Source organism: Platalea leucorodia (assembly GCF_965183815.1).
Source record: "Platalea leucorodia genome assembly, chromosome: 1".
NCBI classification, from domain to species: domain Eukaryota; kingdom Metazoa; phylum Chordata; class Aves; order Pelecaniformes; family Threskiornithidae; genus Platalea; species Platalea leucorodia.
Genome location: NC_138823.1, coordinates 155,658,864 through 155,675,104, shown reverse-complemented (window position 1 = coordinate 155,675,104; position 16,241 = coordinate 155,658,864). Strand labels below are relative to the sequence as shown.

At 40.2% G+C, this 16,241-nt stretch overlaps 1 protein-coding gene across 3 annotated transcripts in view; it reads left to right on the top strand.

Moving 5' to 3' along the window:
• The first annotated feature begins 2,741 nt into the window (after positions 1–2,741).
• PFKP (phosphofructokinase, platelet) overlaps positions 2,742–16,241 on the top strand; it is a 48,040-nt gene continuing 34,540 nt past the window's right edge. For 2 of the 3 annotated variants that reach the window (XM_082308372.1, XM_082308371.1), the window contains exons 1-3: positions 2,742–2,799; positions 2,954–3,157; positions 11,809–11,882. In XM_082308372.1, coding sequence (XP_082164498.1) covers positions 3,073–3,157; positions 11,809–11,882 — 159 coding nt within the window. In that variant the 5' untranslated portion in view covers positions 2,742–2,799; positions 2,954–3,072. The other variant, XM_082308373.1, reaches the window with a different exon arrangement.

The following is a 16,241-nucleotide window of genomic DNA, read 5'->3' as shown; positions in this document are numbered from 1 at the left end:
ATTACAGTAAGAAGACAATTAGAGCACCTAATGTAGTGTGCAAATTACCCGCTGAGGTTTTATTCAGATATTCAGTTTCTTTATGATCAGTTTGCATATCTCAAAAGAGCCTATTATCTTAGTGTCAGTATGATTTATACATGTGTACCTAGCTGCATTAAAACTATATCCCACAAGGTTAAATAAGACTGTTTCCCCCAACGATCTTCAATACTTAAGCCAAGAATTCACTCTGTTTAAGATTATAGGCAATTGTATTGCTGGAAGATATTTAAGAATATCAAGACAGCCTCAGGAACAAACAGTTCCACATCCTTTCCTCTCCTCCCACCTCTACTTTAATGACTTGACACAGACAAAATACAATTCTTTCCTGAGAGCTCTGCTGGAGAACAATGAGTAGCTATAATAAATGATGAAAACAGTGAAATCATAGGCAGCTTCCTAATCAGACAAAGGTGAAAAAAATACATCACTTACAAGTTCATTATGTACCATAAGGCAATTGGAGAAAAAATACTTTCAGAAATTAATAGCTTCTTAGCATCAAGGCAGTATTTGGAAGCAAGAGGGACAAGTCTACTTCCAGACAAAGTGTGAATGCTTTAGCTACGCTGAATAAAACAAAGTAAGACCATTCTAAAGAATGGTTAAGTATCTGCACCAAACCAAACAGAACCAATGCAAAGCTTCCTCAAAGTGTTGCTCAGATGACGAACTATCATTGGTCCATGATCTTAAAGTTGTCCTAATAGTTTATATTAGCCAAAGACCTTCCTACTGATTTTACAGGCTTTGGATCAAGCCCCGAATCACTCAAAGACCTTAATTTAGCTTTTGCAGAACTACTGTCCAAGAAACTAATGTGATTCTGATTCAAACCAGAACCCTTTGAACAGTGGGACTTTATGGAGGTATATAAATTTCTATAACAAAAGTTCACCTTTATTATAATCTATGACTCAGAGCTCTCTTCAGATTCAGGAAAGAATACAATAAATTCCCTGTAGAATCACTATTGTTCATGGTATGCAAACTATTTGGCAATATGTCTTTTCCACTGTCAAATCATACACTCATTTTAGCCTCCAGGTAGATTTGCAAACGTGAGCTGCCCACACACAAGGTATAGATATCTATTTGCAGGTATGGTTTCTTCAAACATTTATCTATGAGTAATTTTGACTGAACTACTCAAATGACTGTACTGCTGCATGTGTCTGTGTGAAAGTTGACAGGATGAGCATGTGTACTTTTACAACGTGAGTTAAGTCTAAGATGTGATGAAGATGTTGAATAAAAACAATAATTATTACTGCAATTAAAATACAAAACTTGAGTCAGCATTTTGCTGCTGTTCCTGAGTCTCCCTGACTTGCTTTATAATTTTGGGCAAGTAATTTAGCCCCTGATTCTGCAAATACTTTTACTGATGCTAACTACCACAAAGACCTGTATATGGGATAAGACAGCTTTAGTTGCTTAAATTAACAAAATCGGGGTCTCAAGCTGTTTCTGTGACTACAAACATTGCTATGGTCAACAGAATTATTCTGTTGTACTCCAATGCTGCATTATAATATAGTGAGTTTAAGAGAGCGCTTCTCTACCAGTACTCAGCACTCCCCAAGAAAAAGCAACAGCACACAACAGGAGAAAAGGAAAGGCAGCAAGACTGGGATTCCTGCCTAATTTCTCCCAACTGCTTTACCTCTGCTGCTCCCTTAGGCTCAACCTTTGTCTCTAAGCTGTAAATACTTACAGGAAGTAACTTCCCTTTCCTACCTGTGCCTGAATACCTGCTACAGTTTCAGGATGCCACAGCAGCAAGACATAGCTGAGAAGGGATGAGAGAGGCAAAAAGAGAATGAACCAAGCTCTAGGCCTTTGGGTTTCCCTGGCTGACAAGGCAGACGTGAACCAGACCCTGTGACACAAACCCTGCCAAGCAGCAGAAGTCATTCTCTTCGCTTATTCTGCATTCACAGCGAGCGCTGTGTTCTTCGCTCACTGTTGGAGCCTTCTGAGCAACAGCTGAGCATGACAGGGCAGGCCAAGCCGCCTTACAAGAATCGGGCAGTGAGCAACCCACACGCTGGAGGCAGATTTCCCACTCGAGCCTCCGGCAGAGCCGGGTGGGCGCTCCCACTCGCGCACCCGCCAGGCCTGCAGCAGGGCTCACACGGGACGGCCGGGCCGGGCGCTCCCGACGAGCGCCAAGGCACACCCCGACTCACCCCGGGGAGACCAGCCCCACAACGCGGGACCCTGACGGCAGCCCCAGCAAGGCTCTGGCCGCCGGAGAACTCCGGCGGAAAGGGCTGCCCGCGGAACCCCGCTCCTACGGCTCCACACGCGCGACGGGAACACGCGGTGTTACTCAGTCCCTACCGCGGAGAGGATGAGTTAACTCTGGCCGACAGAACTCCCTCCCCCTCCGCTGCCGCCCCGCCAAGACGCCAGCCATCTTCCCCGCGTCGCCCCCGCCTCAGCCGCTGCTGGGGGAGGGCCGCCGCGGGGACTCCCGCCCCCGCCCGCTCCCGCTCCCTCAGCCTCGCGCCACCTCCTCCCCACCCCCCTCCACCTGCCAGCTCATTCCCAACACCGCCTCTCCCCGCCCCGCCCGCCGCAACGGCCGCCGCTCGAGCCGGCAGCTCGCCTTCTCATTGGCCCCCTGGCCCGCCCGTCAGCCGCCGCTCCCCAAGGGGCGTTGGCGGGCGGTGCCGTGTAGGGCTGCCAGCGGGAGCGGGGAGAGGAAGCGGCCGCGGGCAGAGGCGGGCGGCTGGCGGCGGCTGCGATGTGAGCGCTGCATCTCTCCTCCGCTCTCTCCTCACTTTTTTTTTTTCCCCGAGCTTTTTTACCCAGCCGCCCCCTCCCCTCATTTTTTCTATAGAAATACACCTGTCTGTAAATACACACTTACACCGTTTTTTTTCGGGTTCTTTTTCCGCAGAGGCCAAATATTTGATCCAGCGGAGCGTGCACCTCGGGTAGCAGGGCAGAGCCCCGCGGCCAGGGGCTCCCTCAGCGACCTCGCTCCGTCTCGCCGGCCGGTGCCGCCGTCGCAGCGCCATGGATCACCAACCGAAGTTCTTCGAGAACCTCTCGGGCACCGGGAAGGCCATCGGGGTGCTGACCAGCGGCGGCGATGCCCAAGGTAGCTGCTCACGCCGGGAGCCGGAGGAGGAGGGGAAGGAGAGGCAGAAGAGGAGGGAGTGAGGGGGGGAACTGCGGGCGAGGTGGGGGCAGCGGAAGGGGAGGGCGAGGAGCCCCCCGGGGGTGGTGTGAGGGAGGCAGGACCCCCCCCGAGGGCCTCCCGGGCAGGCAGGGCGCCCATGCGGGAGGCTGGCCTGCGAGAAGGGAGTCGGAAGCGTGGGCTGCCTCAGGGGTGGCCGCGGGAAGCAGCGCCGGCAGGGGCACATGGCGGTGGTGGAGCGAGAGGGGGGTTCCGCAGCGGGGCACACGGGGCTGCCGTGGGTCTCGGGTTCCTCTTTCCGTGCTCGCCTTCGAGCTGTCTCTCTTACTACGATCATTTAAAAGAGAAATCATTTTTGCGCGGCCTGGGCGGCTGAGCTACAAACATGCCCTCATCCTTCCTCCTCCCTCCCTTTCTCGTTACATTTCCTCTGAGCCTGCCTTGCCAGGGGAGAGGGTAGAAACGCTCCAGTAACTTTTACCACCAAAATGTCTTCACCCCTTGGGAGATGGTGGGGAGAGGAGGGAGAGCGGATGGCAGATGTGAGCGGGAGAGGAGGTCGTGCTGCCTTGCACGGCGGGTGGGAGGCTGTCTCCGCTGCTGGGGCTCTGCCAGCCCTCGTCTCATCTGCTTTTCGCTTCATTTTGGCACCAGGAACACTTCTGTGTTCCTACCCATGATTTAGAAAGCTTACATGGTAGTTTACTCTCTAGCCCCGTAGGAGTATGTAGGAAACGTGTTTCACCTCCTTAAATCTCTTAAGTGCAGAGGGAGTGCTAGCTACAGGACAGGGTGAACAAAAGACCTAGAGGTATTAAGAGGGAAGGGAAAGAAAAGAGACTCGATCGCAATATACTTAGTCATGAACTCATGTTTTCCTACGCTTTCGTTTCCCCTTTTCTACCAGAAAATCTCATATATATTAATAGTTGGAAGTTTCGGTAAATTAAGATTTCAAATGTGCAATGCTTCATGCTCTTGCTCTGCTTTTGCCAGGAGAATTGTTTAGTGATGATTGCCTTTAGCTCCTTCCCTTAAATTACGATTATTTTATTTTTTTTCCGGGAGTGTCTCGAAAGTACTTTCACTTAAAGAAGACACGGCACGTTTGTGAAGAGAATAGAGGGGGGAAAAAAAGCCTCTCTTTCCTTTTTGTGTGGCCCCGGTAGTTTAATGACCATTTTGCCCAGCTTTTTACCTGGGGACGTGCGGGGGCCAGCCCGCATCGGCGGCTGGGGCGTTCTGCCCGGTTCCCCGGGTGCGAGCGGGTGCGGGCAGCACCTCTCCTCTCCGCTCCTCCCCTGGCTTTCCCGGCGCGTCCATGAGGTAGTAGTTTGCGTGGACCAGTGTCTCTGCGCTCCCTCCCCACCGCCGGTGTGTACGTGATCCGCTGCGAGTCGCTGCAGATTCCGCCTCTTTGCGTCATCTGGGCCGGGAGAAGCATCCTCCCTCCCTCCGCCCGCAGGAATAACGGGGAGCCCCCGGGTTTACCTGGGATTATCTGAAACTCTTTCTCATCAGGGGTGGAAGGGATTTGGCACCAATCAGAGAGGAAAATATTACAGTTCCGGAGAAAAAGCAAATTGATGCCCTTAAATGGCTTCTCTTTTGCCCTTCGGTGGGGTTACACTTGTCCAAGTTCTATCCACAGTTTGCTCTCCGTGTCATCAATTCCACTGCTAAATGATTCTAGGAGGGTCTGTGAATCAAGGCATCTCTGTTTTAATGGTCTGGTCGCCAAATCGCCATTTTAATTTTTAAGTGTGACAGGGCACTGCCTCAAGCAGCAGTAGTGTGTTCAGCAAGAGGCTGAGCCCTGCTACTTGCTTCCGCGTGGCTGGAGATTATATAATGCAGCAGCAGATGTATCTCTCTTTATAAAGTATTAATCTGCACTTGCCACTATGAATTAAAGCATTTAAAGGACTTGCAGAATCCATGGGTAATATCTAGACTTTATTATCTGGCAGATTGCAACTGCAGCATATTTACATGGAGGGATAAAAAGTAACAGCCTGTGAAAGTTGCTGTCTGAGGAGTGAGGTTGTCACAAAGACCAAACAAAGTAAGCTGGATGCCTTCCAAGTCATTTTGTAGGCAGTGTTGTCACCCTAACTTAGAAGAACAAGGGGAAAAAGAAAGATTTTAGAACTTGAGTGTTTCAACTGAATCCCACAACACAGTTGAGGCTCGTAACCCTTGCTATCTTGGTAAGAGTATAGTTGTGTAAAATATGCAACCTCAAGTCTATTTGCATGCTAGGTGAGGAGTTAAAACAAGGGACAGGATGAGTCATGCCCTGTCAAGGTCATTTGCCCTCTGTAGGGCAAATGTGCTAGAGAAGTGAAGTTTTGAAGTATAAGCAGAAGGAAATATGCTGCTATTACTGCAGAGCTGTTTGCAAATGCATGTACAAGCAAAGTGTAGGTGAGGCAAAACTACTAAATCTGAAGTAGGGAAAAAAGTACTAATATAAAAAAAAAAAAAGAGTTCCAGTCTCCTTTTTTTTTTTTTTTTTTAAATTTGTTAGACACTAGAAATCTTCAGAATATCTGTAATGCAAACTAAACTCACAGGAAATTGAGTGGTAAGAACACCCGTTAGTGTTGCTGTAAACACATAATCATCGTATCAATAGGTGCCTTGATTTAGATTCGTGGGCTGTAAATCTTAGCCTAGAACACAATATGCTTGAAATTGTTTAAAATAGAAGTTACTGCCTTTGCTGTTATTGTACTTTTTAATAATTCAGAAGTAGCATTAGGTAAATTACACAAGCCTTTCTATTTATAGGACATGTTAAGGTTTAAATTGCTTCCCCACTTTTGTGGCAAGGTTTTTTTGTTTGTCCTTTTTACTACCTGTGGAATATTAAGGACTAGAGAATGTGTGTATGTCATACTGGAATTATTATGGTTTAGTCACCATATTTTAAACACAGGTATATTGTTTGGTGGAGTTAAAGAATTTATCAGTGATCTGTTTCACAGTAAAAAGATGTGTATTTTATACACTTAAGGTTTGTAAGTACTAAACTTTTCAGTCCATCACTCTAGCTAGCCAGCTGTTAAATTGTGAACCAAAATAAGTACTTTCCACCATAATCACCTTGAGAGGCAAAAGAAGTTTTGACAACTGATTCTCAAAATTTGCTAGTTCTGTTTCTGGACTATTTCTAAATTGTAGTGGTTGTAGCTCAGAAAGGTAGAATAATAAATGGGTTTTATGTCACGCTTCTGTCTTCACTTTGTGGGACTCTCTGGCTATGGTCTGCTTCAGGTCGTGAAGTGCACTGGTTGTATTTTACACTGGTTGCCAGTGGCTGCCACAGACAATTTTGGTTGCCGTAGGTCACTTATGTTTGTACAACCTCCAGTCAGACTGCTTATTCGAGGACCGTGATAGGTATGGCTCAGCAGTGGGAACAATGTCATCTGAAAGCTTCTGACAGAAGGCAATTGTGTACTGCTGCGGAATGATGTGTTTGTGGCTACTTCGAGCTGTTGCCCAATTTACTGGCTCAAGATTATTGTCTTTGAATATGACCGTGTTATTTTTGAGATAAATGCAAAGATTTAGTGTTGTGGAAGACAGCGCAAGTAAGGAACTTATGGATTACATCCTAATGGTCTGGAATATCATAGACTGACTGCTGAAGTAAAGATCTACGTATCTCTGAAGCATTACAGGCTTCCCAACATTTCAAGGCATACAATAGTGCAGATATACTGCTCTTGTCCTGGTATCTTACATTGGAAGAAGAAATTTTGCCACTGACCAAATAAAAACACTCCACTCCTTCAGCAAATATTGAGCTTAGAAACAGCTAAAAAGAACCCTATAGCCTCTTGGATTCTAGAGTTTTGGAATACCACAGGCCATGGCTGTGGAAGCAAAGATCTACATATTTCTATTCTTGAAGCATTACAGGCTTCTGAGGAACATCATAAGACATATTTAATATGGTAGCGCAGATGTACCGATCTTGTCCTGGTAGCATATGATGGAAAAGGAAATTTTGCTACTGAGCAAATAAAATAAATTAAAACTAAACAAACAAAACGGGGGGGGAAAAAAAAGTGAACCAAAACAACTCGCGCTCCTTTTATGTTGTCCAAATTACAGTTTATTTGTTAACACTTACATAATTTGAAGATAGTCACAACGAATTTTTGAATTCTAGTCCCACCAAAAAGGCACCTTTTCCAGCAAATAATAATGTGTATATGTATAGACATGTATATAAAATACATATCTGTGTCCATATATAATATTATAAATATAATTTGTATGTAAAATTAAAGAATGTAGTTATTAATGGATGAGAGTAACTATTTCAATGCATTTAATGTTTTGCAGGAACTGCTTCTATAGTTAGTGGATTCTATGATTGAAACTAGTCTCGATTTTTTTTTTATTATTTTTTTATTTTTTAATTTTGAAGGAGATATGTATGTAGTCTAGATGTTATGCTATTGTATATATTTGTGCAGTAGACTGTTCTGATCTAATGCAGTGTTTAGAAAAATTGTGTAGTATTTTCTTCAGGTATCTAGAATCATTATTGTGATTATATGCAATAAAATCTGTTATGTAATTAAAAGTAAATGGAACAAACCCGAATTTTCTTAATGATTTGTTCAGTTCTTGTATTTGACTGCTTCTCATCTTTCTTTTTGGTGATTATATGGTCTTACATAGTTTCTGATATTTCCATATACATGCTCAAATAAAGTCTTCCTGTTTGGTAACGTTTAGACATTTTCCTTAGTTTCTGTGTTTTGCTATATAGTCTTTTAAGCCTGGATCTTTATTCAGGGTAGCACTTAGACATATGCGCTAAGTCATAAAGCATGCATTAAAGCCAATGTTTGTCTTTAAAATTGGTGGTACTTAAGTATTTCTTAATGCTTGTCCAAGATGCATAGTTTTGATTTTTCTTTTATATGGTTAGTATTACAGTTATTTATTTAAAGGCCTATCTAGCTGACTAAAGTGAGGAAAACTTGGCTTAAACACATGTAGTCGTGCATATATATGTGGAACAGGATGTAGGCACAGGAGAGGAATACTCTTTTGGGGGAAGGGCGTGCCTTTAAAATAATTTAGAGAGTTCTGCAGTACTGTTTGTAACCCTGCTGTGAAAATTATTGGTTTCAAAGACAATTGAATAGACAATATCAAGAAGGACGGTAAAGTATCAACTCTTAAATTACTTTCAGACATTATGTAAAGCCATGTAAGTAGTTGCAGATTACTTAATCTTTTCTGAGTCCAAAAGAGCAAAATAAATCTTTTCCTTTGTCAAAGACTTTAATGCAAAAGCAAGTGGTAATTCAGAAAGATTTTAAATAATTCTTATATTACAAAAAAATACTGGTTTTACTCGTGGCTTTCTTTTGAAGCTGCTATTCTAATCCTGTATGTTTATCAGGCTATATTTATTATTCAGGACTAAATCCATGGCTAACCCGGTAAATCTCTTTTTCAGTAATAAGTATATAATTACATTTCATAGTTATTATGGCAATTCACAAATACTATTGTAAGACTCCACAATTAATCAAATATAGTGACATTTTGTTAGACAAGTTCTACAGAGACTTCATGAAATTCTCTGTATTTACATACTTGAATCACTGCAAGCAGTGTATTCAGATTTAGATAGCCAACATGTAAAAGTCTAAAGCTTCAATGTTTTAAGTGTGTTTTGTAGATATCAAATTATAACATCCTTCAGTCCTCAGCCCTTCTGAAATGTAAGGCACTTCTTTAGGAGCCTGCCAATAAACACCCAAGTCCTTTTTCTGTATAAAGAGATGAAATACACATCACCAAATAATAATAAAATCTATGTTACATAAATTATAAAGTTACAGTGGTGGTACTGAGAAGATGCTTTCTGTCTCTAATTTGTGAGTTTTTTTCCTGGGCTTTTGCCCTTTTTTGGAGCAGATAAGTTATGAATTTTACCAATTTTTCATGTAAGACACATGGAAACTGGAAAGTACTCACTAAGAAAGTATGTGCCTGTATTATGAATATATTCACATGGAAAGAATGGATTTGTCATTTTGAGAAATAAATGCTTATATTTTACTCTGTTTTAGAAGAAGCATGAACATTAAGCCAAATCAACATTTGTAGGCTAATTTATACATAATGAAGGTATAGCAGGTCTGGAAAATGAGAACAGAGTTCTTACCCTTCTTTAAAATATACTGAGAGGTGCATACTAAAGATAAAAAGCTAGGATACGTGACCAATAAAGCAGAAATGTAAGCAAGAAACAGACTAAAGACAAGTATGTACCTTTGGTAGACGTGAATATTTATTATTTCTGACAAAACTATTCTGCTTTAGCCTGTTTGGATCACAGACACTTTTTTTTTATTATTATTATTCTAATTAGATAGTTGGAATACAGAGACTACTGCTGAATCGGACATCAGCGTCTTTATAACTGAATGTATATTAGATACCTGAAACAGTCTTAGTGTTTCTTCTCAGGTGCCGAATGGGAGAGGTGACAAAGTTAAACCTCAAAACCAGAAGATTCTTAAAAGGGCAGTTCTGAGTAGTCCTCACCCAGTGAGGATGAACTTTTTCCCTTCAGAAAATGAACCTTTTAGCCACTCTTCTAGAATTCTGCAGCCAGATAGATAATATAAAAAGTTGTTCTTTTCTCCAAAAAAAACCCTCCACAAACAAGCAATGACAACACCCCGCCTTAAAAAAAAAAAAAAAAAAAAAAAAAAAAAGAGAAACCCCAAAACCCAAACTACGAAAAAACCTCCCTACCAACCAACAATAAAAAAACCCAACCTCCCACGCAAAATGTTGTGCATTAATAGAAGCAAGCTGTGGACTTTGATAAAAGGAGTAGCTTGTGCTTATGTCTTCCCTGTTTGAGGAAATTGGTAGGGCTGTGAAGACCTGTCAGTTTTATAAAGTCAAATGTCTGTCTCCACTTTCCAGGGAACATTGTGTGTGAGGAGTGGGGGTGTTCTTTTTGTTATGAAAACTGTTTCACTGAGGAGATAACTTTGCTATGTGTAGTAGATCTGTTTTGATCTGAGACTTGGCATGCTAACTTTCTTTTCAGTACAGCCTGTCAGATGAGATTCTCTGCTTTTCTTTGGCATCATCCAGTTCATTGTCCAAAGCTGTGCATTTAGCTGTCTTGGCATTTGAGAACTTTTTCCAGCTCTGCCACAAGGCTGACTCTGGCTGAGAGAATTCTTGCTATTATTTCCTAATACAGAATTGATGTGAAAACACTGTTACTTGTGATTTTAATCTTAAGTAACATCTATACAAACAACAAAAGCAACTTTTGATTTTGGCAAACTTAATTTTTTGTTTTGCATTGGGCAACATCAGGGACTTCTCTGTATGTTCCTAAGCAATAAATCTTTGAGAAAACCTCAGTCTCATTCTTTATTCAGACAGGTAAGCTCTTATAGCTCAGTATTTTTTCCAATAATGGTGGATATCGTAGGAATAGATCTTTACTGCTTACTGTGTTGTGGGTTTATATAATCTAGTTACTGACTTTTTACATCTCCAAATAGGTGAATACTTAACACCTACGTTGAACAGCAGGGCTGACCTACTACTTTTCGTATTAAGTGCAACAGATTTGGAGAATCGGTGCCCAGTATTTTGGATTGTCACGTTTCTGACATCCCTTTTCAACTGATGTGCCGAGGCTATTTCCTTCAGTGTAGCCTAACTACCACTTCTGTCCTTAACGCTTTGCATAATCTCTCGTGTCTGTTTAAGTGGTACAGAAGCAATTAGTTTGTTACTTTTGGGATCTTCATGAATAATGAGTAAGGTATCTGAAGGGATGGGTTATAACAGAAATTAATTTGGCTCATGTGGGGGGACGAGTGGAACTGTCACTGTTGCTGAGGAGGTTAAGTGTTTGACCATTGGACTTAAATGGAAGATTTTACATTAGTATAATTGGTCAGATGTCTGTGAGCAGAGAATTCCAATGTGAGCTTGCAATTCTGGGAAGCAAAGAGGTATTTAGGCACTTCTCTCTTAAATGAGTCCATGCAGCACTTCTTGTGTTAATTTACTGCTTTTTCTGTCTCTTTACATGGGCACCTGTCCATGTCAGGAGCTTTGGCTGTGCTCCCCATAAAATAATGTGTATACACCTGTGTTACTTTGGAAAGCTCAGGAAAAAGAACTGTTACAATATAATTTCTCCTTTGAAGAAGTTAAATTTTAACTGGCTGAATGTTTTACATTTTAGATAGAAAACTAATCATTATTGTGAAATGAATTTACTTTCTGTTTCTGGTTTAGTAGCTGTTACTTTTACAATGCTGTTTTACGATCAGCAGCAATTTAATCTCTGATTGACACACATACTGGCATCCACATAATTATTGTAACAAAGCAAATAGTTTTGCACCCTTCATATTCATGGACTGATTGCACTGTCATTAAGCAGATTTCTGTTTTAATAGATGCTGATCATTGTCTTTCTTTAGGAATGAATTAATGTTTCCTTTTTTTTAAAGACATTGAAAATTTATAGTATACAAAAAATATTGGATAACCTATAACAACGTGATTTTGCTTTTTCTTCCCAGGTATGAATGCCGCTGTGCGCGCAGTAGTACGCATGGGAATCTATGTAAAAGCCAAAGTGTATTTCGTTTATGAGGTTAGTTTTTGTTTTATTCATTCTGTATTTGTCTTCTGACCATACTTAAGTTTTTGTGGAAACCTCATGGAGAGTGAATAGTATAAATTAAAAAATGTTGTAGATGTCATTCCCTTTCATCATATCAATGTTTTATTTAATATTTTTTAATTTTGTGGAAAGTACTTTTTACAACATTTATGCTAAAACTATTTCAATTAAAAGTAATTTTTTAAATGTATGGAATTCTTCATGTGCCACCAGAAGCTTGAAAATACTGAGAAAACCAGAGATGGTTGTCACCCAGCAGTGAGCTATGTATTTGTGTACTTGTTAGATGTTTGGCCCCAAATATTGTACTTTATAAATACCTGCCTAAACCTAGTTAAACTACTAATCCTTAACCCTTTGACTTTTCCCAGTCCATTTTCCTACGGTATGATAAGGATGTGCCATTACCCTCATTTCACAGATTAGACAACTTGTTTTTGATCAAGAGTACTGTCAGGCTGGTGCCATCTTCCCTGGCTTATAGGCAGAAAGTTGTAATTGGAAAAACTCCAACCAACAAACAAAAAAGACCCCACCAAAAACCCTGCACCATCAGTAGTGTGTCCAGACATCAGAATTTTGTGGTTGAAGCTTATGACTGCATGTACATGAAGACTGTTAACTTCTAGAACAATTATTTGATATGAAAAAATGATGAGACAAGTTTAATGTAAATGCCAAAATAATACTATACATGTATGTCTTACTGGAAGACTAAGTTATAGTTAGACTTCTGCCTGAAGGACACTTTCAGTTTTTATAAAATTTGCAGATTAAACAATACAGTAAATGTATTTAGCAAGAAGTCAGTCCGTTCATGCTGGAGCATGTCCAGAGGAGGGCAACGAAGTTGGTGAAGGGTCTGGAGCACAAGTCTCATGAGGAGCGGCTGAGGGAGCTGGGGTTGTTTAGCCTGGAGAAGAGGAGACTGAGGGGAGACCTTATTGCTCTCTACAACTACCTGAAAGGAGGTTGTAGCGAGGTGAGGGTCGGTCTCTTCTCCCTAGTAACAAGTGATAGGACGAGAGGAAACGGCCTCAAGCTGTGCCAGGGGAAGTTTAGGTCGGATATTAGGAAAAACTTCTTCACCGAAAGGGTAGTCAGGCTTTGGAACAGGCTGCCCAGGGAAGTGGTTGAGTCCCCGTCCCTGGAGGTATTTAAAAGAAGGGTAGACATGGTGCTCGAGGACATGGTATAGGGATGGACTTGGCAGTGATAGGTTAACAGTTGGACTCGATCATCTTAAGGGTCTTTTCCAACCTTAATGATTCTATGATTCTATGAATTCCTGTACAACTCCTTAGATGTTTGAGGTGATGACAAATCATAATAAACATTTGATATGTGGCAAAACTTGGTAGGCAATATTCCTAGCAAAATGTGATTTTAATGTTTAATATAAAAATACAGAGTACTAGAATTCGTAGAAGTGCTAGGAAAGTACTTTGGTTTTAGTTTTGCATATGCAAAATAAACAATTTAGCTTTAGAAGGTAGCTATTTATCCATTTTCTTTCTGTGTCTGCTTATTCTATAGTTATTTACTAAAGAGATGTGAAGTATATTGAAATGGAAATAAGCAGAGCACTGTGTGCCAAAATTCTTTTGTACTACTGTGCTACAGCAAGTAGCTCTGAATACTTAGTGTGTGCTAATTACATGGCCAATCTCTAGAATTCCTTCAGTGTTCAGCTGTTTTGCAGGCTTGCTGAAATGGGTCAGATACTTTTGTGGAAATAAGGACTTTTTTTTGGCTGTCTTTAAAGGCCAGAACTTGGAATTTTTTTTTTTTATTTATGTTTAACTTAAGAATTACCATCTTCATAGTTCATCTTACAGTATGTTTACTTCTAAAAACTGTTTTGAATCACAGAGTGTATTCAATGATAAATTTCTGGAGAAATTTGAATATTTCTGTTTTTCTGAACTTACCAAAATTGCGCTATTTAAGTTATCATGTTCCTCTGTTAATTGTTAGAGTTTGCCAGTGTGAAGTCACAGACATTTCTGAATGAAAATGGATTGTAAAAATCAAGTCAATGTTGGAGTTTTGAGTTTCCATTATATATTGTCATTCTGTCTTCATTGTAACAGTGTAGTCTGGGAGAAAAATGCACATTTCACTGCAAATATGGGTAATAGCTCTGAAAGAGGTCTTTGCTTCTAGATTAGTCCATTCAGTTCTATGTTTCAGGAAGTACTGAATGCTAAACTTTTTTCCTCTCTGACTCTGTGTTTATTAAAATATGAAGTCAGTTTTCTTTCACAATACATATACGTACTTCAGAGAAACACTGTTGCAAGCTTTGAAATGAAAAAACTATTTAATTTCAGCACTTTGAAATAGGAAACAGATGCAGGTGACAAATGTAGTGGAAGGTAAAATCCTTAGGGTAAGACTTGTCACTAATGATCCCTATTATAAGCCTTTGCCTGATGTATACAGAGGAGATGTATTTTTATACATACTTGAAGTAATTTTATTTAATACTTTTAATAAGGTCCTTCTAAATTACAGTTTATCAAATGCAGACTTCAGTGTGTTAAGCAATGAGAATAATATATTTTTACCCTACATTTTGAGTAGGTATTCTAACTAGACACACATAGGTCAAGGTGAAGCGATACTTGTATTGAAACTGCTCTGAAAAACTGAAGAAAAAAACCTGAAGTGGCAACACCTGAAAGGTGAAAAATGTAATCTTATTTGAAGCCAAAAATGGTGTTAAAGGTCTCAGCCTTTTCAAGCCTACTTTGCTCTACTTGTCATACACTCTTTTTCTCCTGTAACTTTCTCTGTCATAAGAACTTTTTTTTGCACTGTAAAACTATCTGTCTTCTACAGTTGTGGCCAAAACTAGCTCCATATTCTAAGTAAAAAACCCTGTTTTCCTGTTGTTTCCTAACTCCATTTTGCTTCATTTTGTGATGAGAGATTGCTAAGATAAATAAATAAGAAATGGCCATGAGCTAGATACAAGTAATTTTCTAGCCTTTTTTAAGCTGGGTTTACCAAAGCCCAAAGAAAGAAACAGTTAGATATTGGAATTCATGGGCCATTTGGACATACTTCTTAATTCATTGAAATTAGCACATTTGAAAATTTTGCTATTAATTCATGGAAACGGTACTTACTCTATGCAGTTGCCATAATTTACTATTTTATTAATGTTAACATCTTTTAGTATTTAATTTTAGTATATAAACACTCTGTAGTCACCCTCACCGACTAGCATCACATTATTCCTCAAATCTACCCCAATCTGAATTAAAATTTGAATACCTGTGGACTTACTTCACTCATGCTGTGAAAATCTAGGAGATGGAAGTACATGTAAAAGTACCAGGCTGCTCTAGGAGGCTATTTTACATTTTTTCACTAATCAGAAGTGATTTAAGTTGGTTTTGGTTTTTTGTGGTTTTTGGTTTTGTTTTTGGTTTTGTTTTTTTTTCCTTAATTGAGAATGAGAAGAAAAAGTGATGCCTCTCAATTATGGCAATTCATTTTAGAAACTGAGGTCTTAAATATAATATAATACAAATAACCTGCCCTTTTTCTAGGATTGAAGCACATAGTTCCCAGTGGATGCGTGCTCTTACTACTATGCTATGGAACTTTTAGATTCTTCATCTTGATTAAGAATCTTTTTCTCAAGAGGCCAGCATTGGAAATGCAATGGTACGGCAGTCACGGATTTCTGTGAGGAAAACTTCGTGTCTTTTATGTGGTGGTTTGTGCACTCAGTGATGCTAGTGTTTTACGTTGTTGAGCAATAGCTAAAAAAGCTCAGTAAGTAAACTTACATAACTGTTAAAGCCCCAAATATCTCGCATGTAACATATCAGAAGATGGCTTGTTCTTTTTCAAAAGCTTTTGTTTGTAGAGTTAAGAATGGAAGCAAGGTTTTCTGTCTCAGCCACTCCCTCCAGGAGTTACAGTGTGTATATATATGTACCCTGTGAACATATGACCCACAGAGACTTCCTCTTGTTCATCTTTGAATATTCAGATTTTGGGCAGAGGAAGGAATAAGCATAAATTGGGGTTGATCTTCAAGTATAGTCCTTGCTGTATTTTGACAGTTTGCTTTTTTCCATTCTTGCCCCATAGTTTTAGTATCTTAGTATCCAAGCTGCTATTTTTAGAATCTAAGTAAGATTTTCTTTTTTTAAATGTAAATCGACAGGTCCTCTCTTTTTATTAAGGTCTGTATTCACATCTGCCAGTAATTTTCAGTAACCAGACAATTGTAACAGTGTTGAACTATTTGATAAAATATTTCAAGTTAAATTCCACCTTTAAAATGGATTGCCCAGTCCCCAAGTTAGC